The sequence below is a fragment of the Bison bison genome, unplaced genomic scaffold (assembly GCF_000754665.1).
Source record: "Bison bison bison isolate TAMUID 2011002044 unplaced genomic scaffold, Bison_UMD1.0 scf7180017864284, whole genome shotgun sequence".
In the NCBI taxonomy this organism is placed as follows: domain Eukaryota; kingdom Metazoa; phylum Chordata; class Mammalia; order Artiodactyla; family Bovidae; genus Bison; species Bison bison.
This window is the reverse complement of record NW_011494856.1, coordinates 269104-294993: the sequence shown is the minus strand read 5'-3', so window position 1 is coordinate 294993 and position 25890 is coordinate 269104. Positions and strand designations below refer to the sequence as shown.

Below are 25890 nucleotides of genomic sequence, written 5' to 3'. Positions count from 1 at the left end.
CTGGAGTGTGTGGCGGCGCAGGCGCTCAGCATGGCTCGCCTGGTGCTTGGAAAAAAAAAAACAAAAAACACTGGCCCCTTGACTGGACCAGACAGTTTGAGGGCAGTTTTATTTTCTTCTGTGGCACCTACATAGAAAATAAAGGACATTTGTTGAGCCATTAAACAATTCTTATTGTCATATGGATGATAAACAAGCATATGAAAAAATACTCAATATTGTTAGCTACTAAGGGAAGTACAAATTAAAACCACAATGAGATATCATTCCACACCTCTTTGAATGGCTCAAATTAAAAAGCGGTCAACACCAAGTACCCTGTGATGAGGAAGAGTCACTTGAACTCTTACAGAGGTTTTTATAAAGCTAAACAACATGATTTAATACGTGTCTCAGCATTTCTACTTCTAGGTATTTACCCCGGAGATAAATGAAAATTTATATTTGTACTAAAACCTCTACACAAATGTTTTAGCAGTTTTACTCATTATCACCAGAAATTGGACACAAATCAGATGTCCTTCAATATGTAAATGGAGAAAACAAACTTTGGGAAACTACTTAGCAATAGAAGAAGTGAGCTGCTGATGCACACAGCATGGAGGAATCTCAAAGGCATTATGCTGAGGGAAGGAAGCCATCTCAAATAGTTACATACTATTAATATATGATAACATCTAATGACTTTCTGAGAAACTATAGGAATGGAGGCCAGATCAGTGGTTACCTGGGATAAGGGATATGGGGTGGGTTTGATTATGAGGGGACAGCATGAGGGAATTTTTTTGATAATAGAACTGTCCTGTGTCTGGGTTGTGGGGCAGTTATAAGAATTTACATATGTACTAAAACTCATAAGAAGATATTCTGCCCCCCTCCACTACAGTTAATTTCATCATATGTTAATTAAGAAAAGTGTTCCTAGCATAGCAATGACACACAATTCAAGCTCAGTGAATGCTACTTATTGCTGCTGTTCTGTTTTCTTCTATATTTCCAGGAAAGCTACCTACATCTGACACTTGTATTTTAATGTTCGTGTGTGGAATGACTGACTAATATCATTGTAGCAAGCATGCTGTTAGTCTGAGATGGGAGTCTTACACAAGGGTGTGATCACATGTTTTGGGGGATGAAGCTGAATAGGTTAGTATGAGCCTCGGAAGCTGTAATGCCACAGGACTGGAAAAGGTCAGTTTTCATTCCAATCCCAAAGAAAGACAATGCCAAAGAATGTTCAAACCACTGCACAATTACACTCATCTCACACACAGGCAAAGTAATGCTGAAAATTCTCCAACCTAGGCTTCAACAGTACGTGAACCAAGAAATTCCAGATGTTCAAGCTGGATTTAGAAAAGGCAGAGGAACCAGAGAGCAAATTGCCAGCATCTGTTGAATCATAGAAAAAGCAAGAGAATTCCAGAAACACATCTACTTCTACTTCATTGACTACGCTAAAGCCTGACTGTGTGGATCATGACAAACTGGATGGGAATACCAGACCACCTTACCTGCCTTCTGAGAAACCTGTATGCAGTTCAAGAAGCAACAGTTAGAACCAGACATGGAACAACAGACTGGTTCCAAATTGGGAAAGGAGTACATCAAGGCTGTATACTGTCACCTTGCTTATTTAACTTATATGCAGAGTACATCATACGAAATACCAGGCTGGATGAAACACAAGCTGAAATCAAGATTGCCAGGAGAAATATCAATACCCTCAGATATGCTGATGACACCACCCTTATGGCAGAAAGTGAAGAGGAACTAAAGAGTCTCTTGATGAAAGTGAAAGAGGAGAGTGAAAAAGCTGGTTTAAAACTCAGCATTCAAAAAAAAAACCAAAAACTCAGCATTCAGAAAAGTAAGATCATGGCATCTGGTCCCATCACTTCATGGCAAATAGATGGGGAAACAATGGAAACAGTGAGAGACTTTATTTTCTTGGGCTCCAAAATCACTGCAGATGGTGACTGTAGCCATGAAATTAAAAGACTATTGCTCCTTAGAAGAAAAACTATGACCAATCTAGACAGCATATTAAAAAGCAGAGACATTGGTTTGTTGACAGAGGTCCATATAGTCAAAGCTATGGTTTGTTCCAGTAGTCATGTATGGATGTGCAAGTTGGACCATAAAGAAAGCTGAGTGATGAAGAATTGATGCTTTTGAACTGTGGTGTTGAAGAAGACTCGAGAGTCCCTTGGACTGCAGAGAGATCAATCCAGTCAATCCTAAAGGAAATCAGTCCTGAATATTCATTGGGAGGGCTGATAATGAAACTGAAGCTCCAATACTTTGGCCACCTGATTCGAAGAACTGACTCACTGGAAAAGACGCTGATGCAGGGAAAGATTGAAGGTGGGAGAAGGGGATGACAGAGGATGAAATGGTTGGATGGCATTGCCGACTTGATGGACATGAGTTTGAGCAAGCTCTGGGAGTTGGTGAAGGACAGGGAAGCTTGGCGTGCTGCAGTCCATGGGGTCTCAAAGAGTTCGACATGACTGAGTGACTGAACTGAACTGGGAAGTTGCAAAATATACTTAAGCTTCCGTTAGTGCCTGTTGTGTCTGCTATAGAATATAGCATAGGGTTAAGAGCTTGTGCTGCAGAGTCACAGACTTAGGTTTAAATCTGGCTCTCCCTTTACCAGCTGTGGAAACTTTGAGAAGTTATTTAATCTTTTTGAGCATCAGTTTCCTCATTAGAAGTGGAGCGATAATATTAGGCACTTCATGAAGTTATTGTGAAGATTAAATGAAATAATGCACATAAGGACTTCCCTGGTGATCCAGTGGCTAGACTGCATGCTCCCAATGCAGGGGGCCCAGGTTTGATTGCTGGTCAGGGAACTAGGTCCCACATGCTGCACCCAAAGAGCCCTCATGCTGCAAGAAAGATCAAAGATCCTGTGTGCCGCAACTAAGACCTGGCACAGCCAAATAAATAAAGATTAAAAAAGAAATAGTGCATATAAAACACTTAGTGCAATGCCTGGCTTATAGAAGAGTCTCCATGAGTTTTTGTTGTTATCTTCAGAAAGAGCATGCATTTTGATATAGATAGGCCTGTGTTCAAAATTTGGTTTTGAACTTCTTACTAGCTTCTTACTGGCTATGTGACAATAGGCAAATCACTTCTCTTTGAGCCTCAGTTATTCAGCTATTAGTATTTGAGGAGGGCGACTCTCTGCATGGTGGTTGTAAGAAGTTAATGTATGCAAAGCACCAAGCACAAAGGCTGGCATATGATAGGTTCCAAATTCATGTTTTATCCCTCCCTCAGCATGATGATACAGATAGTGAGGGCTAGCCTCTATCACAAGAATACCAAATCAGTTCCCTCATCATCCCAGGGCACCAGTGCATTCAACTCTGGGAGCCACCCTCAGCAGCTTGGCCTACATGCCAAGAGCCAGGCCGCTGCAGGAGATAGTTCATCCAAGTGGCTGATGTTAAGGGAAATGGGGAATGATAGAGCAGGGACACATGTTTCTAGGGGCACAGTTTCTCTATCAGCTCACTCAGCCTCCTGCCTATGCCTTTATTTTTTGAAAAGGTCTAGGTGAGAACTCGGAGAAGGCAATGGCACCCCACTCCAGTACTCTTGCCTGGAAAATCCCATGGACGGAGGAGCCTGGTAGGCTGCAGTCCATGGGGTCGCTAAGAGTTGGACATGACTGAGCGACTTCACTTTCACTTTTCACTTTCATGCATTGGAGAAGGAAATGGCAACCCACTCCAGTATTCTTGCCTGGAGAATCCCAGGGACGGGGGAGCCTGGTGGGCTGCTGTCTATGGGGTCTCACAGAGTCGGACACGACTGAAGCGACTTAGCAGCATCAAAAGCAGCAGGTGAGAACTTATAATTTCCTCCTACCTATCTGGAAGGGTAGAGGATTTTGAACAAGGCTGTGTTGTGGTAGGGTCATCAGATCTCCTTGACTTCAGCAGGATGAAAGTTGACTTGCTTCTTACCTGTTTTAAATTATTCCATCAAGAGGCATGCTAGGTCCTTGGAGGCTGTGAGACTTGGGGAAGAATGGACTCTGGCCCCAGGTGGAACCAGGCCTGGGCAAACTAAACCCTAAGAGGGGCAGCTGGCAGTTCCACTTGCAGATAGCCAGAGGATCAGTAGGAATGAACTGGAGGGGCAGTGGTCCATAGGGCCCTGTGTGCTTCTCACACAGAGCCAGTGCTGTGGCCAGCATGCGCTAATTTGGATGAAGATAAATGGCTGCATTATGCTCATAAGTTATCATCATGACTAATAATAATTGTTATTCTACCTCCTCAGGCTTGGGACCTCAGTTCTTTGTATCTGGGTAGCTGTGGACTCTTCTCAGTATTCCCTCGCTTCTAGTTTCTCCTCCACCAGCATATGTCCATGCTGTGAGTGATCTTCCAAAGTTTCATTTGAGTTTCCTTTTATTTTTCCATCCAACTTCCTGTGCCTGGCACTCCATCCCTTCAAATCTGGCCTTAGCCTTTTTTTTTTTCCCTTTGGCTGTACTGCCAACTTGCAGGATCTTAGTTCCCTCACCAGTGATTGAAGCCAGGCCATGGCAATGACAGCACCAAGTCCTAACCACTGGACCGCCAGGGAATTTCCCAGCATTAGACACATCTCCTACCACTCTGATCTGACACTTGTCTTTTCATAGTCATTCCGTGTTTATTCCAGGTGTCTTTCTTTGCTCAGATAGTTCTCCTTTCTGGGAATTAAGTTCTCACATCCCTTCCTGGTTCTGTCTGTATCAGTCTTAGATTGTCCTCTGGAATACCCCTGGCTCACTTTTCGTTAACCTTCCCTGACTTTCTCACCCCTCTGATCTCTGTCATCTCAGTATTAACTCCTGCAGTGCAGTCTCCATCGCTCATTTAGCACTTTATTAGAATGACTTGCTTTGTACCCTGATAATTTTGATTGTATTATTGCCAAAAAGTTTGCCTTTTTGTACTACTACTGGAATTTCTAGAGCACAGCTCTGAACCGTAGTCTACCTTGTGAAGGGATAATGGTGGAAAAGGAGCACTCATAGAATGTACCAAGTCCTCTGCCGGCTGAGTACATATACAGTTTCATTTACTTCTCAACCACTCTAAGAGCTAGGTTTTATTAACTCTGTATAGAGATGATGAAATGATAAGAGAGTGGCCTACCTTCACTTACTAAACTAAGTTCTGACCTGCCTATCAGTGCTCCTGCAGTCTGACTTTAGCTCACCTGACTAGTCCTTGTTACCCTGCTCTCTCTTACTCTATGCTGCAGCCATCTCAAACATGCTCCTAGTATCGCTATGCCTTTGCTCCGGATAAATCCTCATCTGGGCATCACTCTGTCTCCCAATTTTGCCTGTGAGAATTCTACTTGTCCACCAAGGCCTAGATCAGGATTTTTCAGCTGCAAGCATTATTGACATTTTGGGCCAGATTGTAGGATATTTAGCACCATCCCTACACACTGGCCACTACTAGCAGCCACCATGTTCCCAACCCCACCAAACTGTGATAACTCCAAACTTTTTATCACCAGTTGTCAATTGGCTTCTCAGGTGGTGCAGTGGTAAAGAATCTGCCTGCCAGTGTAGGAGACGAGGGTTCAATCTCTGGGTTGGAAAGATCCCCTGGAGGAGGAAATGGCAACCTGCTCCAGTATTCTTGCCTGGAAATTTTCCATGGACAGAGAAGCCTGGTGGGCTGCAGTCTATGCAGACGCCACTGAGCAACTGGGCACCTGTCAGTTGTCCTGGGGATAGAATTTCTCCCAGTAGAGAACTACTGGCCCTAGATTTAATGTTTCCTCCAAGAAATCCTATTTGTTCCCCTACACTGGGAAGTAATCCTTCCTCTCCCATGCTCCAGAGTACTGGGCGTGAAGCCCTCATCTGGCATATTGCTCTGCTCCATATTGAAATTAGTTGGATTCATCTGTCTGTCCTTCCAGATTGTGAGTGCCTCCAATAACAGGAACCAGGTCTCATCCATCACTGCTTCTCCCACAGTGCTTGTCACAGGGTCTTACACACAAAAGTGATGAGTTATGTGTTTTTTAATTTGAAAGCAAAGATCCTATCTTATTGCTGTGTGCTCCTTAAATTGTTTCTCTGGGGCAGAGTGAGAGTATAGAGTTAGCTGGTCAATGATATGGGGGACAGGGTGCTTCTGACTTGTGAGTTCCTGGCCAGGATAGCAGCTAAGTCAATGGTGGGCTGTGTCTAGGAGTTGCTAGGGTCTGGACTCCAGACATGTTTGTGACCCCTTCTTTGCCCTTCAGCTCTGTTCTGTGAATCACATACAGAATCTGAATGGAGGTAAAATCACTATAGTCAAAGCATTAGGAAAGACTTAGAGAAAGACATACAAGAGGCGTATTGTTTAAGAAAGGAAGATACTGAGACCGCTAAAAGGCTGTGTGACTGAGCAAAGAAATGCACAGGCATTGGAGCAAGAAAAATTAGGGTTTTAGGTGTACTTTCACCAATTAATAGTTGGTGACCTTGGAAAGTTCTCTGTAAGCTTACGTTTCCTAGCTGTCAAATGGGGATAGTAATCCTTACCTTGTAAAATTATGGCAAAGATGAAATGAACTTGTGTATAAAGAGTCCCCAGCCTGTGGTTTAGTTGCAGCAGTTGTATTACTACTTCTTTTGCTATTCCTACACACCTGTGATGGTGCTGGGTACTTTGCTCACATCATCTTTACAAGAAACCTCTACTGTGGGGTAGATAGTAATTTTTCCATATAACCGGTAAGGAAACTGAGACTGAAGTAGCTCATAGTAATCCATTTTTTGGGGTTATTGCAACTCAGATCTGCCTCAGGCTGATGAGAGTATTTCAGACTTGTGGTTGTACACCTCTGTGATTTTACTAAAAACCCTTCAGTTGTATACTAAGTTGGTAGTGAATTATAACTCAGTGAAGATGTTAAAAAAGTAAAAGTGTCACTATTTTGGTTGGAGTAGTGGTCACCTCCTACTTGCCTTTCTGTAGCCCAACCCATAAGAATCCCTAGGGCTCTATTAAAAAACACATTGAAAACTCTGTTGACTTCTATCTTTATTTCTCCCTCTCCTTACTTTGACAGATATGCAGAGGTGCTTCCAAGTCCAAATTACCATGGTTTCTGGAAGCAGAGATCCCTGGTTAGCTAGCCGACAGTTAAGTTGCCTCTGTTTCTAGGCAGGTGTAGATGGCTTTGAGGACACCAGACTGAAGAGCCTTTGGGAGAATTCCTTTCCCTCTTCGTCTCGCCCTCTGTCCCTTCATTTCTCTTTTTTGGTAGTTGTTCTAGGGAAGCTAAAGGAGAACCCTAGTAATAATTCCCTCTCACCCACAGACCAGGGACCCGAATCAAATTCTAGCCCCTTATCATATGGAACTCCATAAGGGGAGATGTCAAAGGCAGCTGGCTATTATCCCCAGTTTTATTTTTCCTGGGTCTGCCTCGTGCTCAGGGCCTTCCTCTAATTTCTACTGCTGCTACCATGCTGCCTGTCAGAAGCAGAGTTCTCCCCTGGACCCAGTCCTGAACATGGATTTTCCTTGCTTCCTCTTGGAACAATTTTGACAGCCGGAAGGTTTTGTTTTTTTTTTTTAAGTTTACTACATGTAAAGTAGGGCAGAAGAAAATAATTACACACAATTATTCAAATAACCTCAGCATAAGTTTTGATGTATACCTTTCTGTTGCTGCAATTCTTCTTCTTTGATCTAAAGGACTGTTACAGTATGGAGGCACCCCATGGGTTTTTTGCCTTCTAGCTCCCTGCCTATCTCCTGGTGCAGTCGCCATCTTATCTCCTGCCTTGTGGAACATGCTGACCCCTGCCCTTAATTTGGACAGAGCACAAACTGAAGTCTGCTTGGGCCCTTTCGACAGAACAGGGATGATGAATAAGTGAATGGTATCGTTCGTCAGGTGAAACCTGCTCTTTCGGCTAGGGAAAGGACCTATCCTCATTTTCCTTGTAAATACCTACTTAATGGATGGCTGTAGCATTCACTTACCAGGGCTGGCTCACAGTCAGCTTCCGGGCTGCAACCCCATTGAGTCCAAACTCTGTGGCCTTGCTCTAACTTTTATGAGGGCTTCATGGTGTTTTTGTGGGTTTCTTAAAATATTTGGAAATTGACTTTTAAAAAGCCTAAACATGAACTTTGGAGTCTGACCTGAGTTCAAATGCAAGCTTGCCAGTGTACTAGCTGTATGACCAAGTAATTTGGAGGCTCACTTGCCTCATCTGTAGAATAGAATAGAGATGGAAATAAGATACCCTTTGCCATTCTTAAGCCCTTAGGCTAATGAGAGAGGCAGTTATGTAAACTGGCAATGACAACATCACATCTTCAGGGCTGTAATGGTGGCGTGCACAGGAGACTGTGGGAATTTCAAGAGGAATAGGGGTGAGGTAATCTAACATGTGCTGGTGTAGCAGAAGACACATTGTCAGCCAGCACTCAGGGAAGGGTAGCTGTTGCTAGACAAGCTGAGCTACACATCCGAGGGAGTAGGCATCGTTTGCAATCTGTCCCAGCTCCTTAGCCAGATACAGGGTGAAGCAGCAGCTCCCCCAGATGGCTTCGCTCATGTTTCCAGGAAAACCCAGACGGTGGTTTGCTTTGATAGATAGGGAAATTCTTTCTCACCAAGCAGACTGTTGTTTTCCTTCCTTCCGTCTTTGTTGGTGAGTCTGCTTTGTCTGTTCTGGATGGCAGTCCTATTAATGGCAGGGGTTAGTTGTAAGGCTTCTCTGTGTGTGTCTATATATGTGTATATGTCTGTCTGTGCCATTGTGTGTGTGTATACATCATTTTCTGCCTTTCTGTATTTGTATGTGTCTTTTTGTATTTAGGTGTTATCTGTGTGCATATGAAGGCTTCCCTGGTGGTGTGCATAAGAAGTGGAGGAGGGAGGGAACACTGAGCCAAGGAAGGAGCTGAGAGAAGACACATAAACCAGGTCAAAGATGAAGCAAAAGATTAGGAGAGAAAGGTGAGGGTGTAGTACAGTGTGCAGGACCTGGTAAACACAGAGCCAGAAGTATAATCAGGGACCCAAAGATGCTGTTAGTCCAGGCAGGATCTGGGCCCTATAATGTGGTAGTAGAATGCAAGGGTAGTCTACGGCCCAAAATGGTCAAGCCAGAAGAGAGAAAAGTTCTGTTTCAGGTATTAAGTAAGCTTCTGGATCTTCCTGTCTACGGAGGAATTGGCCACTGGCTTCCAAGGTCCTGCTTGTGTTCATACCTGATTGGTGTTTGTGTTGATGCCAGCCTCTCTGTGCATGTCTGTATCGACGTGTGCATCACATTCAGTGTACCTAATTGCATTAGAAACAACTGGTTGCCAGTGCAGTGTCTCATTGACGTGAGGACCCAGGATCGCCACCACCCCCTTTATTTGTTCTTGTGTTCCCCACCCTTTTTTTCTGTCTTCCTTCTCTAGACATATTTACTGTCTGCTCTGTGCTGGATGCTGAGTATGCAAAGACTAATGAGGAAGACGAATTTTCTACCTGCAGAGAGCTCACATATTAGTGAGGCAGAAAGACTGTGTGTTCAATCCTAGTAGGTATTGTGGTGAGAGATGGAGCACTGCATGATCTGTAAACACAGAATAGGGAATTTAACCCATTCTAGGATGCCAGGAAAGATGACTCAGAAGAGATGATGCCTGAGATGAATAGGAGTTAACCTGGGGATGAGAAGGGTATATAGCAAGTGAAGGAATGAGTATGATGTCCTTAGGGATCTGTGACTCAGTGGTTCTTGTACTGTGAGCATAGAAAGTAATGGTGGAGCAGGGAGGGAGAGGCTGAAAATGTGGTTGGAGATGCAGGCATGAGCCAGCCAGATTCTAGCCATACTGAGAAAGTTGGATTTCATCCCAAAGATGATGAGCTTGAAGGATTTTAAACAGAGATGGCTCTAATTCTGACTGAAGGTTTGTCAGGAGCAGGCCTTGCTGAGCAGGTAAAACTGGAACTTGGTCTTTTACAGGAGAGCAGGGTTTACCAATGAAGAAAGGAGGAGGAGCATTCCAGGAAAGAAGAACTTTGTGAGTAAAGGCAGGAGGCAAAAAAAAAAAGGGACACTTCCTTCAAGAAGGAAGGTGTCTAGCGAAGAGTCTCTTCATCTACAAGATAGTGATACTAGTAATATCAATACATCCCTTTGATTGCTGGCATAAGGCTCAAATAAGATAATGGATGTAAAGAAGCATCTGTAAACTGTAATGCAGTGTGAACATTTCAGTAGTGGTAGTTATTGCCCAGCTTTGTCCTCTTCTCCCTCAGTGCCCAGCAGCATCAGGCCCTTGCAGGTGTAGGTCAGGTAGGCATGCGCCTCAGCAACATGGCATGACTGGTGAGAACTAGGCCCTTTGTCACCTAGCAGTCCCGCATCTCGAGGAGGAAAGGCTGAGATTAGAAGTTGCTGGAACTCAGAGGCTGAGTGCTGGTTCACCCAGATTACATCATTTCTCACAGTATGAGCCAAGCGACCCAGCTTCAGAATAGTCAAACATTCATGAAGCACCTTCTACATATAGGAAGTGTGAGGGACTGCGCCTTCCATGATCTCATTGTCTCCCCATTGTAACTGTGAGGTCATCTACATTTTTCAGGCTTAAAGTGATGTGGTGAGTAAGTGGTTCCGATGGGATTCGAGTCTGTATCTGTGAGATTTTTTTCCCATGTGTCCCTTCACAAGCCTTCTGATACCTCTGGGTGGTGAGCAAGCTCCCTGGTTAGTTCAGTGGAGAACTGTGAGGTCTCAGGCAGTGTGGGGTTAAGAGGATTGGAGAGGTGTTTCTCTGGGATTGAACCATAGCCCTTTCCTCCACATAGGACAGTAGTTCTTGCCTTCAAGGACTGACTTTCCGCCATATATCTGACTCATCCAGGTGCTTTTCAGCAGGATTAATCCCTGTGTCCTCAGATCCCAGCATAGGACATGACACGTGGTCACTGCTCAGTAAATGCTGGTTGGGCAAATGAATAAACAAATGCCTCTTAATAGAGGCTTCCTGTGTTTACTCCTCCCTTCTGCCTTCTCTTGTGGTACCATAATGCTCTAATATGAGATTTTGTTCTTAAGGATTTCTTTTTTTAATATTGCTCATTGACACATAAGCTTACATTCTAAAAAATGTAAGCTTAATTCTAATTCTGGCTCTTAGAATTAAGAGCCAGAGCGTTCTTAAAAAGGGGACATGAGTTTGCCTTACCCTTTTAAATTCTCTGTTCCCAAGCCTTTTCCTCTACCTACTCACTGCCCAATGGTGATTGGCCATTATAAGGAACACATGGTGAGCCCTAAACTCTTACCAAGTTGGTATAAATTGGTGTTCTATTTTGGAAATGGGGTCCAGGAGGTTTTCCTGCTGTTGAGTGCTTGGCTGGGTTTGTATTTCCCAGGGTCTTGGAAAACCATGCATAGGGGTGGTAGTGCTGTGGGGAGAAAACTGAAAAGGAAATAAAAATTGACTCTTATTCATGGGGATTGTTAAGGGAGAGAAATTTCCTTAGTACTTGAAGCCATAATGGAGGGAGAACTAGGTGCATTTAGTCCAGAGGCATCTCTATGACCCCCTTCCTGGTTTTTATAACATTTGCAAACTAAGACTAGCTTTTACATTTTTTTGAATAGTTGGGGAAAAACACCCATGGAAGAATTTTATGACATGTGACTGCTGCTGCTGCTAAGTCGCTTCAGTCATGTCCGACTCTGTGCGACCCCATAGATGGCAGCTCACCAGGCTCCTCTGTCCCTGGGATTCTCCAGGCAAGAACACTGGAGTGGGTTGCCATTTCCTTCTCCAATGCATGAAAGTGAAAAGTGAAAGTGAAGTCGCTCAGTTGTGTCCGACTCTTCGCGACTCCAGGGACTGCAGCCCACCAGGCTCCTCCGTCCATGGGATTTTCCAGGCAAGAGTACTGGAGTGGGGTGCCATTGCCTTCTCTGATGACATGTGAAATCTATATGAAATTCAGATTTCGGTGTCCATAAGTAAAGATTCATTGGCATAGAACCACTCTTACTCATTTACATCTTGTCCCTGGCTACTTTCACAGAAGAGAAGAGTTGAGTAGTTGTAACTGAGACTGTATGACTCACCAAGTCTAAAATATTTATTGTCTGATCCTTTACAAAAAAGTTTGCCTGGCCCCTGGTTGAATCTACCATTTTAAAAAATCAGCTTTATTGGGATATAATTCACATACTGTACTCATTTAAAATATACAATTTAATGGTTATTTATGGACTTCCCTGGTGGCTCAGATGGTAAAGCATTTGCCTACAATGTGGGAGACCCAGGTTCGATCCCTGGGTTGGGAAGATCCTCTGGAGAAGGAAATGGCAACCCACTCAGTACTCTTGCCTGGAAAATCCCATGGACAGAGGAGTGTTGTAGGCTACAGTCCATGGGATTGCAAAGAGTCAGAATATATTCACAGATATATGCAACTATCACCAGAGTCCATTTTTGAACATTTTTGTCACCTCAAAGAGAAAACTAGTACACGTTGGCTATTGTCCTCCTGCCTCCTAGTCCCCTAATCTTAATGTATTTTCTGTCTCTGAAGATTTGCTTATTCTAGACATTTCATATTTGAGTCATGTAATATGTGGTTCTTTGTGACTGGCTTATTTCACTTAATATAGTGTTTTCCAGGTTCATCCATGTTGTAGCATATATCAGAATTTCATTCCTTTTTATGGCTAAATAATATTCTATTGTATGGACATGCTACATTTTGCTATTCACTCATCAGTTGATGGACACTTGAGTAGTTTCTACCTTTTGACTATTATGAATAGTTCTGCCATGGTATAGTTTTTTGTGGACAGATTTTTACTTTTATTTTATTTTTTTATTTAAAATTTTAAAAAAGTTTTGTATTATTGTTATTTTGGCCATGCCTTACAACTTCTGGGATCTTAGTTCCCCACACAGGGATAGAACCCAGGCCGTGACAGTGAAAGCACATAGTCCTTACCACTGGACTAGCAGGGGATTCCCAGTGGACAGATGTTTTTATTTCTCTTGAATGTATACTTAGGAGTGGAATTGCTGGGTCTAGGTCATATAGTAATTCTATGTTTACCCTTTGAGGAACTACCAGACTTTTTCCAGAGTGTCACTGAATATTGTTACATTCATGTCAGCAGTGCATGAGGGTTCTAATTTCTCCATATCCTCACTAACACTTGTTTTTATCTGATTTTTAAAATTATAACTATCATACTGGATGTGAAATAATATCTCATTATGGTTTTGATTTGCGTTCCTTTGGTGATTAATTTTTCCAAACATTTTTTCATATGCTTATTGATATTTGTATATCTTCTTTTGAGAAATTAAAAAAAATTTATTTCATATTGGGCATAGTTGATTAAAAATTTTGTGTTAGTTTCAGGTATACAGCAAACTGAGTTAAACATATACATATGTCTATTGTTTTTCAAATTCTTTTCTTATTTAGGTTATTACATAATATTGAGCAGAGTTTCTTATGCTATACTATAGGTCCTTGTTGGTTATCTATTTTAAATACAGCAGTGTCTGCATGCCAGTCCCAAACTCCCAATCTATCCCCCACCAAGCCTTCTCACCTGGTAACTGTAAGTTCATTCTCTAAGTCTGTGAGTCTGTTTCTGTTTTGTTAATAACTTCATTTGTATAATTTTTTTTAGATTGTGCATATAAATGTTATCATATGCTATTTGTCTTTCTCTGTATGACTTAACTTCATTCAGTATTGAATATGATAATCTTCAGGTCCATCCGTGTTTTATTCATATCCTTTTCCCAGTTTTTAATTGGGCTATTTGTCTTTTTATTATTGAGTTGTAAAAATTCTTTTTACATTCTAGATACAAGTCCCTTATCCCTTATGAGGTACATCATCTGCAAATATTTACCCCGTTCTAAGGTTAACTGTTCACTTTCGTGATAGTGTCTTTTGAGGCACAAAAATTTTAAACTTCAGTGAAGTCCAGTTTAATTTTTTTTTTGTAATTGTGTGTGCTTTTGATGTCATATCTAAGAATCCATTGCCAAATCCAAGATCATGGTGATTTACCCTGATTTTTCCTTCTAAGAATTTTAAAGGCATCTGAAGCTTGCCATGACCCAAACTAGGTTCTAAATATCACCTCATCCAAAACCTGCTCTTTCCCCAACTTCATCATCTCAGTTGAAGGCAACTCCATTGTTTCCATTGCCTGGGCCAAAAAATATTATGAATCATCCATTAATTCCTCTCATGCACTGTATCCATTGATAAATCCAGTGGGTTCTACCTTCAGAATGTGTCCAAAATTTATTCATTTCTCACCACTACTCCCCTGCAGGCACTGAGATGCAACAGCCTCTTAACAAATCACCATGTCTGTAATCTATTCTCAGTGTAGCAGCCAGAGAGCTTTAAAAAAATGTAAACAAGATCATTTCACTCCTCTGCTCAAAACACTGTTATAGCCTTGTTTCTCCTTTAGTGTGAAAGCCAAAGTTAACACAAGAGTCAGCAAGGTCCTATGTGACTTGACTCCCACTTATCATTAGGATCTCCTCCTCTTTATATATCTCCCTTATTATTATTATTATTATTTTGTTAAGCATGAACTTCCCTGGTGGCTCAGATGGTAAAGCATCTGCCTACAATGTGGGAGACCCTGGTTCGATCCCTGGGTTGGGAAGATCCTCTGGCGAAGGAAATGGCAACCCACTCCAGTACTCTTGCCTGGAAAATCCCACGGACAGAAGAACGTTGTAGGCTACAGTCCATGGGGTCTCAAACAGTTGGACATGACTGAGCGACTTCACTTTCACTTTCTTAGTTTTTTACTCCGGTCACACTCCATGCTGTTTCTCAAACATTCCTCCCCCCTCCCCTTACCCCAACCCCCCATCTTAGGGCCTTGGTTCTAGCTCTTACCTCTGTCTGGAATAGTCTTCCCCCAGGTATCCTCTTTGATAAGTTCCTCATGTTTCCAAATATTCTGTGTTTTCTCATTCTTCTTATTAGTGAGGTCTTTCTCAGACTATGCTACTTAATAACGAAATCTGCAAGTATACCCCATTTCTGACACCTTGGTCATTGTTATACTTTTTTATATATGTTATACATATATATACACACTTTTTTTATATAACATTATACATTAGACTTTTTTTATTTGTTTGCTTGTTGTAATCCCCTTCTGAATTGTATCATTTAATCCAAAAGGGCAAAGGAACTGTTTTGTTTACTGCTGAGTCCCTGGTACCTAGAACAGTGCCTGGCTCAGTGCTGCTCATTATATATTAATAGTGCCTGCTCAATATATATTAAATGAATGAATGAATCTATTTTAAAAAATCTTTTTTTTAAATGTGGATTCAAATTACTATCTGGCATCCCTTACTTACCTTAAGAATTTCCTTTAAGGCTTTTTATAAGGTATGTCATCTAGCAATGAATTTTTCAGTGTTTGTTTTTCTTTATTATGCCTTTGCTCTTAAAAGATAGTTGTGCTGAATGCAGGGTTCTTGGTTCACAGTTTTTTCTCTCAGCACTTAAAACTTGCAATCCCACTGCCTTCTAGCATTAATTTTTTTTTAAATTTTGTATTGGAGTATAACTGATTAGCAATGTTGTGATCATTGCAGGTGGACAGCAAAAGGACTCAGCCATACACATATATATATCTAGTCTCTCCCAAACTCCCCTCTCATCCAGGCTGCCACATAACATTGAGCAGAACTCCTTGTGCTATACAGTAGGTCCTTGTTGGTTATCCATTTTAAATATAGCAGAGTGTACCTGTCCATCCCTAACTCCCTAACTATCCCTTACCCTTACCCTTCCCCCCTGGGAATCATAAATTTGTTCTCTAAGTCTGTGAATCTGTTTCATAAATAAGTTCATTTGTATTATTTCTTTTTATATTCTGCATATAAGGGATGTAATACAGTATTTCTCCTCTGTCTGATTTACTTCACTCCGTATCACTATCGATAAGTCCATCCATCTTGCTACATATGAATTATTATTTCATTCTTTTTAATGACTGAGTAATATTCTATTTATATATGTACCACATCTTTTTTATCCATTTCTCTGTCAGTGGACATTTAGGTTGTTAACATGTATTGACTATTGTAAACAGTGCTGCAGTGAACATTGGGGTACATCTATCCTTTTGGACCATGTTTTTTCTATGGATATATGGCATCTATTGTTTTTGATGAGAAGTAGGTTGTTGATTTTATTTAACTTCCTTGATGTGTAATGATTTTTTTTTTTTTCTGCTGCTTTTAAGATTTTCTCTTTGCCTTTGGCTTTTAACATTTTCTATGATGTGTCTGTTTGTGAATCTCTTTGCATTTATCCTATTCTCTTAGAAGTTTGTTGAACTTTCTGGATGACTAGATTAATGCTTTTCAATAAACTTGGGAAATTCTCAGGTGTTATTTTTTTTGTATTGGGTTGGCCAAAAAGTTTGTTTGGTTTTCCTGTGCTATGGAAAAACCCTAATTTTTTCCCCTGCTGCTTTCTCTTCATCCTCTCCTTTTTCTTTTGGCCATGTTCTGTGGCTTTCAGGATCTCATTTTCCTGATCAGGGATTGAACTCAGGTCACAGCAGTGAAAGCTCAGAATCCTAACCACTAGGCCACCAGGGAACTCCCCATCCTCACGTTTTGATCCTTCCATTATGCATGTGAGCAAAGTGGTATTCCACATTCCTCTGAAACTGTTCATTTTTCTCATCCTTTTTTCCCGTCTGTCTTTTTGGATTGTGTAATAGTCTCTTTTAGTCCATCATCAGATTTGCTACTTCTGTCTTTGCTGGTTCAGAGCTGCTGTTGAGCTCTTCTTCTGAAATCTTCATTTTAGTTATTGTATTTTTCAACTCCACAGCACCCCTTTGGTTCTTTTTTGTAATTTCTATCTGTTAATATTCCTTATTTAATGTGACATTGTCATCACACATTCCCTTACTTCTTTACTTATGGTTTCCTTTTGTCTTTGAACATATTTATAGTGGTTACTTTGAAGCCTTTTTCTGTTAAGTTTGAAATTTGGTTGCTCTCACAATTTGTGTTGTGTGCTTTTTTCCTGGTGTATGGGTCACACTTATTTTGCATGCCATATATGTATATGGGGTGGGGGAGAAAGAGAGACATATCTATATATGTATGGGGTCCTCAGGTAGTGCTAGTGGGAAAGAACCTGCCTGCCAATGTAGGAGACATAAGAAATGTGGGTTCAAACCCTGGGTTGATAAGATCCCTTGGAGGAAGGCACAGCAACACACTCCAGTATTCTTGCCTGGAGAATCCCATGGACGGAGGAGCCTGGCGGGCTATGGTCCATGGGGTTGCAAAGAGTCGGGCACAACTGAAGCAACTTAGCATGCACGCATATACACACATATACATACATGCACAATATATATGTTGTTAGTGGATTTTTTGATAGTATACTGTAGCAACTCTGGCTACAACTCCCAACTCCTCTGAGGCTTATTATTTACTTGTTTATTTGTTTGGTGACTAGAAAGATTATTTCAGTGGTCTGTTCCCACCACCTCCTTACAATGTGAAGCCTCTGATGTTGCTTCTCAGAGGGTGCAGCCTTGGATATGCCTGCAGTCACCTTTGCATGGCAGTGGTTTTGGCAGGGCTGTCTTTGTCTTTTCCTGGCCACACTCCGCTGTTAAGTGCTGTTAGTTGTCATTTGATTGTTACTCTATTGCTTTCAACAGTGCCCTGGGGCAGAAGTTTTCTCCACAGACTGATCCAATCATATTAGAGCTCCTTTGAAAGGATAGTTCCTGAGATCAGTGTAGAGATTTGTTCCTAATCCAGGGGGGCTCCTCCCAGCTGTCTCTTTTCCTTGTTCTCATTAGCAAATTCTTTAGCCTACAGTTTAACCTATATCTCTAATGAATCCACTCATCTCCTCTCAATTGCCTTTCACCACAATTTTCACTGTTTTTCAGAGAGCCCTTAGTATTGAACTTCTTCACATTCTATTGCAAATAAAATAATTTCCTTTGGGGGGAGGTTAAAAACTCTCTGTTTAAACCCTGCTTCTCCCACCAGGAAAATCTCTGAGCTCTGGTTCTGGAATTGAAGGTCAGTTGACACCCCCACCTTAGTAGCTGAGCATTTGATGGAAGGGTGGCAGTACCCTTCTTGGCTTACCTCTCCCAGAGTATAATTGCTGTCTTGTAAGCTAGGAAAATGGCAATCAACTCCCCAATATCCTCTGTGGCTCTGCATCCAAGGTGAAGTCCCTGCCCCATAAGTGGGACCTAGGTGGAAGTAACGGAGGAGCCTCGTAGGCTGCAGTCCATTGGGTCGCTAAGAGTCGGACATGACTGAGCAACTTCACTTTCACTTTTCACATTCATGCATTGGAGAAAGAAATGGCAACCCACTCCAGGGTCCTTGCCTGGAGAATCCCAGGGACGGGGGACCCTGGTGGGCTGCTGTCCATGGGGTCACACAGAGTTGGACACGACTAAAGCGACTTAGCAGCAGCAGCAGCAGCAGCAGGTGGAAGTAGGGAGGCCCACTTCTTGGCTGGATTCACCTAGAACTTAGCTTTAGCAACAGGTAACTGAAGATGGGAGAAGACATGCTGCCATCTGCTTCTCTTAAGCAGATAGCCCTCCAACTGGGAGCCTGGGGAAGAGGGAGCCTTCTGTTCTTGGCTGCATCAGTCTGGAATGGAGTTTCTATCTTACTGATTTGAAAGTGGGGAGGAAGAGAGAAAGCAAGTGTTAATTAAAATACTACAGACTGTCACTCTTCTTCCTGAGTTTTAGTAGATCTTGAGCAAATGTTTCTTCATTTGCTATATGCCCTAGGACCATTTCTAGAGACTTTAAATGATTGCTGTTAGAAAGTAATTTTTGCTACGTTTACTGGAGAGTGGGTCTGTGGAGCTCCTTACACTGTCAAGCCAGAAATCCCCTCTAACTCATCAGTTTTTAAAAACATTCTTACCCATAGCACATTCTGTACCATGCTGTGTATTCATCCTATATAAATATAGCAGTGGTGGTTTAGTTGCTAAGTTGTGTCCAACTCTCATGACCTCATGGACTGTAGCCCCTTAGGCTTCTCTGTTCATGGGATTTCCCAGGCAAGAATACTGGAATGAGTTGTGATTTCCTTCTCCAGGGGATCTTCCTAACCCAGGGATCAAATCCAGGTAATCCTGTATTGCAGGCAGTCTCCTGCATTGCAGGCTGATTTACCCAGTGAGCCACCAGGCAACCCCAAATATAGCAGCTGCTACTGCTGCTGCTGCTAAGTCGCTTCAGTCGTGTCCAACTCTGTGCAACCCCATAGACGGCAGCCCACCAGACTCCCCTATCCCGGGGATTCTCCAGGCAAGAACACTGGAGTGGGTTGCCATTTCCTTCTCCAATGCATGAAAGTGAAAAGTGAAAGTGAAGTCGCCCAGTCATGTCCGACTCTTCACGACCCCATGGACTGCAGCCCATCAGGCTCCTTCGTCCATGGGATTTTCCAGGCAAGAGTACTGGAGTGGGGTGCCATCACCTTCTCCAAAATATAGCAGAATTGATCCCAATTAAGAAGATAATCCTTTCTCTCTGGGGAAATATTTTTAGTGATCCATCTTCATCCCCCTCTCATCAGAATCCCCAGGCAGTAGTCCTTGGCTTGTTTAGGGATACTTTGGTCCTGATAGTTTTCAAGACTGGAGATGTTAAATTTATTAGTCTTTACCATTCTGGCCAGGTACTTAGCAAGTTGCAACTTTAGATGCTTCCTCTAAGGTTTGATCTGCATGATATGACCAATGTCATGGCCTGAGGACATCAAAGAGAATTCCATGACAAGGACTAAACTATATTATTGACCTCAGAGAGATTCTATATACCTGCATGTGCTGGGTACTAGATATATGGAAGTAAAAGGAAAGGTGAAGTTGCTGCCTAGAAGATGTTCCTCTGGTTGTGGAAATAGCTGTGTAAACAGATAAGGATATAAAAAGGATAAGTGCATATTATGATGGAGTCACAGAAGAGGAAGAGTTAAGTTAGTTTTACCCATGTACAGAGTTGCTAATGTGTCATTTGAATCTGAAAAGATGATTTGGAATGATTAGGAGAAGGAGAGTGTTTTAGCTAAGGGAATAGTATGTGCAAAGACGTGAGAACTGCCATGAGCCTGGTACTTTCAGGGAATTTCAAGTATTTCATTATTACTGGGGATGGGAAGAAGTGACAGTTAATATGGCAAATAAGGCAGGGAGGATCTTGCCAAGGTTGTGAAATTTCTATTTTAAATGGAGTTAAAGCTTTCAAAGTAAGAATCATTGAATAGAATAGAAAGGGCCTTAGAAGGCAGTAGATTACAGTGCCTTGTCTATTGCTGATTGCTTGGCACATGGTCCTGATATATTGAATAACAAGCACTTAGGAACTATCTGTCTTCTACCTCTTCTGTGTCTTCTTTACACATGAGAGATCAGCATCATTGTAATAGTAAGCTCCAGGATTGAATGTTCTTAGTATCCTTATATTCCTCTTATAGTATATTAAATGTATTAATATTTAGTGGAGCTCAGTTCATACATATGAGAGCTTATTTTGTGCCAGGTACTAGTCTAAGTTCTTTATGTGAATTAATCCGTTTATAATACCATTTATAATACTGGCTCCAGAACCAAGCTTGAACCCATCATGTTATATTAAACCCAAGCCAGTATAATCCCCTGGCTCCTAGATGAATACCTTTGTTTTAGATTGGTTAGCAATTTGGAGACTCTTTTCTTTCTTCTATATAGTAGACATAATATGCGTTGACTACCTATTGTAAACTAAGCATTCTTCTGGGTCTTGTAGGGCAAGCTCAAATGAGAGATGCTCATTCAGTTATTGAATAACCCCATACCCTGCTCTGTGCCAGGCTCTATGCCTGGAGATGGGCTTACAGAGCTGAATTACTTATTTATTTAGGTGTTCCAGAGAATTTGCAAGGTGCTGGATAAAGAGATAAATGACAAATAAAATACAGTTTCTATATTGAGTTGCTTAGGGGGAGTAAAAGGGGAGTAATTAAATAGCAATTATGGTCTAATGGGATAAGTACTGTCACAGATGGATGACCCCGAGAATAAGAGAACAAATAGGATAGGGCAATTAACTTGCTTGGGAGAGATCTGGAAAACTTCACAGAAGCAGAGACTTTTTCTTCAGCAGATGGAAGAGGAGATATATATTAAATGGAGCACCTTGTGTAAAAGCTTAGAAGTATAAAGGAGCACGGTTTGTTCAAGGAACCTGAAGTGGCTTGATGTATCTAGAGCAAATGTTGGCAGACTTTTTCTATAAATGGCCAGATAGTCAATATTTTAGGCTTTACTGTCCATATAATCTGTCACAACAACTCAGTTCTGCCTTTGAAGCATGAGAGCAGTACATAAATTAATGACGTGTCTGTATTCCAATAAAACTTTATTTAAAAAAACAAGCAGCAAGATGGATTTGGCCCATGACTGTAGTTTCTCGACCCCTGGCCTGGACTGTAGATGTCTGGTAGGGAGGGGGAATGGCCAGGAAACTGACTGAGAAGTTACTCTATGGGCCAGATTGGAACAGGCCTTGAATGTAAGGCCAAGAAGCTAGGGCTTTGTCCTGGAGGTTATGGGGAGTCATGGGGTTTTAAGTGGGTATGTTGGAATAATTAGATTTATACTTTACAAATCTCATTTTGGTGAGTAGTATGGTAGCTGGGCTGTCAGGAGTAAGACTAGATGTGTAAAGGTGAGTGATAAATAACTGCCTTCTCCCTTACTTTGAGCAATAGCTCCTGGTCTCACTGAGAACAGATACTTCACCCCCAACATGTTCATGTCCCAGCAATCAGTACCAATGGTGTACAGAGCTGTTGTAGCTAAAATGTGGGTCCTTGCTAGATACTCAAGGAGTAAACAAGAGTTGGGAAGCTTCTCAGACCTGAGGTATGTGTGTTGTGGGTTATTAACATTGTATGGAGAAGTGAGAGGGCAGGTGGTGTGGTGTGGTTTGGGAAACATGGAGGGTGAGCAGTGGGGAACAAGGTGAAAAGAGGAAGGAGGAGAATTGCTTCCAGGGAAGAACCCAGGAGGCCTGCCTGATTCCTGCACCCAAAGATGTGCTGCTGCTCTTCCAGCATTACCTCAGTGAATTCTGTTCCCTGATGAAGCTGGATGGACCTATTTTGTTGGGAATTCTGGAGAGATGTCTCCCCTCCTGTCTGCTCTCACCCACACCCCTTCACTACTGCTTCACTTCGGGTGGGGTTGCACACTTTGTGCCACTGCCAGGGAAATCACTTTTCTGAGCTCACAGAACTAAATTTACCTAGTGACAACTGGTCCCTTGGCTCTTCAGAGAGCTGCTGAGCTGCAGCTCTAGCCAGTGCTGCATTCCCCCTGGCGAGGCAGGACTCTCACGGAGCCTCTTAGACCTTCCTGACAGAAGAGCTGCTTGTTCTGAGTCTGAGATAGTAAATCCTTGTTGTGGGAGCTGAGAGTTGCCTCTTTGGTTTTGTTTCTGCCTTTTTGTTGCTTTTAAACTTTGTCTTAAATTAGACTTTAGCTATTAGCTGAATGTGGGACAGTTCAGAGTGATATGGGATAATGCCTGCTTCAAGTATATTGGACCTCAGAGTTCTGGTTCTACACAACATTTTCCAATGCTGTGTTTATAGCTAGGTAACTGGGACTGTCTATCATAGGCTATACAGTTTGGTAGGGGAGATAGACCCATAACAAGACTGAAAAAGGTATACATAGGGGCCGTGGGAGCACAGAAGTATCATCTTTGATCAAGAAGCCCTCATTATCTTCCTCAGTACCACTCCCCTACCTCTAAGCTGCCCCAACTGTGACATCATATTGTTTGATATGGACAGTTAATTTTTTCTTATTTTAAGTAAAATTTAAACAAAAGCATCTTTATAAAATTTTGCATTATAATATTAATTTTAATGAGCAATCTACATAAAAACAATGTGCTTGTTATGCAAGCAGTCTTATGACAAGTCCCTTAGCCACCACCCTCCCTTCCCATCAAACTGCAGCCCTTAAGCCTCTCCTAAATAAAATTCTAGAGTTGTCACTGGAATTCAGTGTTCTTAGAACTTTAGGTTGTTTTTTTAATGAGATTTGGACTTTTTGGGTGAAATTTGATTTTTTAAGTATAGTTTCAATTTATAAAATGCTCTGTGGACTATTAAAAGACATGTGCAAAGGCAGTTTATGACTTCTGCAAACATGACTTATTTAATTCTTACCACACTCAAGTGAGAGGGATAATTAGCCCTCATTTTGAGGGGAAAACAGACTCAGAGATGCTGAGTTGCTTGCCCCAAAGTCACACAGGAAATGGTCTGTTTCTATAGGTTCTGACTCTTTATACTTACAGTACACTCCTTTCCTTTCCTTAAGGCTTGATGGTTGCAGCCCCACTTCTTTGTTCTCTAAAGAGGTTCCACTCAGCATCTGGCCCTTCCTTTAGGTATAGCTTCCATCAGCCTACGTTCGTCACTTGACCCCCTCTTCTTGCACAGTTCCTCTGTGTCCGCTTGGCATCAGGTGAAGTAACTCAAAAACTGGGGACTAGAATAACCTAAAGTCTCAGTCACTCATTTGTCTGGTTCCTGGGCTGCAAGACTCAGACATCTGGGCCTGCTCAGGCATCGCTAGCTCTCTGTAGTCTCTGCAAATGACCTCTCCAGAATGACAGATTCAGGGTGGCCAGGCTTCTTACATGTTGGCTCAGTGCTCCCAAGGCATGTATCCCAAAAGGGAGTGAGCCAGGTGGAATCTATACTGCCGTTTCTAACCTAGCCTGGGAAGTCATTCGACATCATTGCTGCCACATTCTCTTTTTCAGAAGACGAGTCACTAATGTCAGTCTGTGTTCAAGGGGAGAGTTCAAATTCAACTTTTGTGGGAGGATTGTCAAAGACTTGGGGACATATTTTAAAATCTTCACAGCAAGTAATTTAATCTCTTTAAACTTAATGTTTTGAGGCAAAATTTGGGGGCAAATTGTGTTGTTATTGGGTATTACTGTTCTCATTTGTAAAATAGGTATGATATAATCCATTGGTTGTGAAGATTAAATGAGAAAATAGAAGCTCTTGGAATGTTGCTTAGTGTATAAATAAGCACTCAAAGTTGTTAATTCCTCTTCCTTTTTCCATGATTAAAAAATATGAGGAAGGAATTTCTTATATTTTTTTCTTGAGTGAAACATGTAACAAAGAAGAAAAGGCAGTCTGGTTGGCAAGTAGGACGTATTCCCATGGAAGGACACATAGATGATGTGATACACTTGTACATATGGCAGATGGGATGTGCTGTGACCTGTGACGAGATCTTAGTGGGGTGGTGCCCAGGGGTCTCTTATGACTTGTGTGCTTTTCCCTTGCAGTTCCTGAGGGAAGACCTCAATTACCATGACCCAACAGTGAAACACAGCACCTTCCATGGTGAGGATAAGCTCATCAGCGTGGAGGACCTGTGGAAGGCATGGAAGTCTTCAGAAGGTAATTAATAGCTTGGTTGTCAATGCTAGTTCCTGGAAGGTTTAGAGAAGAGAGAAGATGGGTAGCAATTTGGCTTTAAAAGGATATGAGTAAAAATGCTTAGTAAAGAGCAAACTACTGAAATGATTCTATGTCCAGTCACTGAAAAGAGACTGTATCAAGACTGAATAACACTGAGTAGAGTCACTCTGTTGAGAATGGGGAAAGATGCTCCAAAGAGAGCTGGGTTTGTTCTTTAGTAGAATTCTTATTGAAAACCATCCTATTTCCCTACCCTTCTCTTCACCAGCTCCCCACATCCCCCAGAGGAATCCCCCAGCTTTGGCTGCTTCATCTCCAGAGACAGGGAGCCTGCTGGCTTTTTTTTTTTTTTTTTTACTTTACAATATTGTATTAGTTTTGCCATATATCAACATGCATCCGCCACGGGTGTACACGTGTTCCCCATCCTGAACCTCCCTCCCACCTCCCTCCCCATACGATCCCTCTGGGTCATCCCAGTGCACCAGTCCCAAGCTTCCTGTATCCTGCATCGAACCTGGACTGGCGATTCGTTTCTTATATGATATTATACATATTCTAATGCCATTCTCCCAAATCATCCCACCCTCCCTCTCCCACAGAGTCCAAAAGACTGTTCTATACATCTGTGTCTCTTTTGCTGTCTTGCATACAGGATTGTCGTTACCATCTTTATAAATTCCATATATATGCATTAGTATACTGTATTGGTGTTTTTCTTTCTGGCTTACTTCACTCTGTGTAATAGGCTCCAGTTTCATCCTCATTAGAACGGATTCAAATGTATTCTTTTTAATGGCTGAGTAATATTCCGTTGTGTATATGTACCACAGCTTTCTTATCCATTCGTCTGCTGATGGGCATCCAGGTTGCTTCCATGACCTGGCTATTATAAACAGTGCTGCGATGAACAATGGGGTACACCTGTCTCTTTCAATTCTGGTTTCCTCGGTGTGTATGCCCAGCAGTGGGATTGCTGGGTCGTATGGCAGTTCTATTTCCAGTTTTTTAAGGAATTTCCACACTGTTCTCCATAGTGGCTGTACTAGTTTGCATTCCCACCAACAGTATAAGAGGGTTCCCTTTTCTCCACACCCTCTCCAGCATTTATTGCTTGTAGACTTTTGGATGGCAGCCATTCTGACTGGCGTGAAATGGTACCTCATAGTGGTTTTGATTTGCATTTCTTTGATAATGAGTGATGTTGAGCATCTTTTCATGTGTTTGTTAGCCATCTGTATGTCTTCTTTGGAGAAATGTCTATTTAGTTCTTTGGCCCATTTTTTGA

At 42.0% G+C, this 25890-nt stretch overlaps 1 protein-coding gene across 2 annotated transcripts in view; it reads left to right on the top strand.

Moving 5' to 3' along the window:
* STIM1 (stromal interaction molecule 1) overlaps positions 1 to 25890 on the top strand; it is a 206220-nt gene that overhangs the window by 119605 nt on the left and 60725 nt on the right. For both annotated transcript variants that reach the window (XM_010849444.1, XM_010849443.1), the window contains exon 3: positions 24467 to 24581. In XM_010849444.1, coding sequence (XP_010847746.1) covers positions 24467 to 24581 — 115 coding nt within the window. The remainder of the gene's footprint in view (positions 1 to 24466; positions 24582 to 25890) is intronic.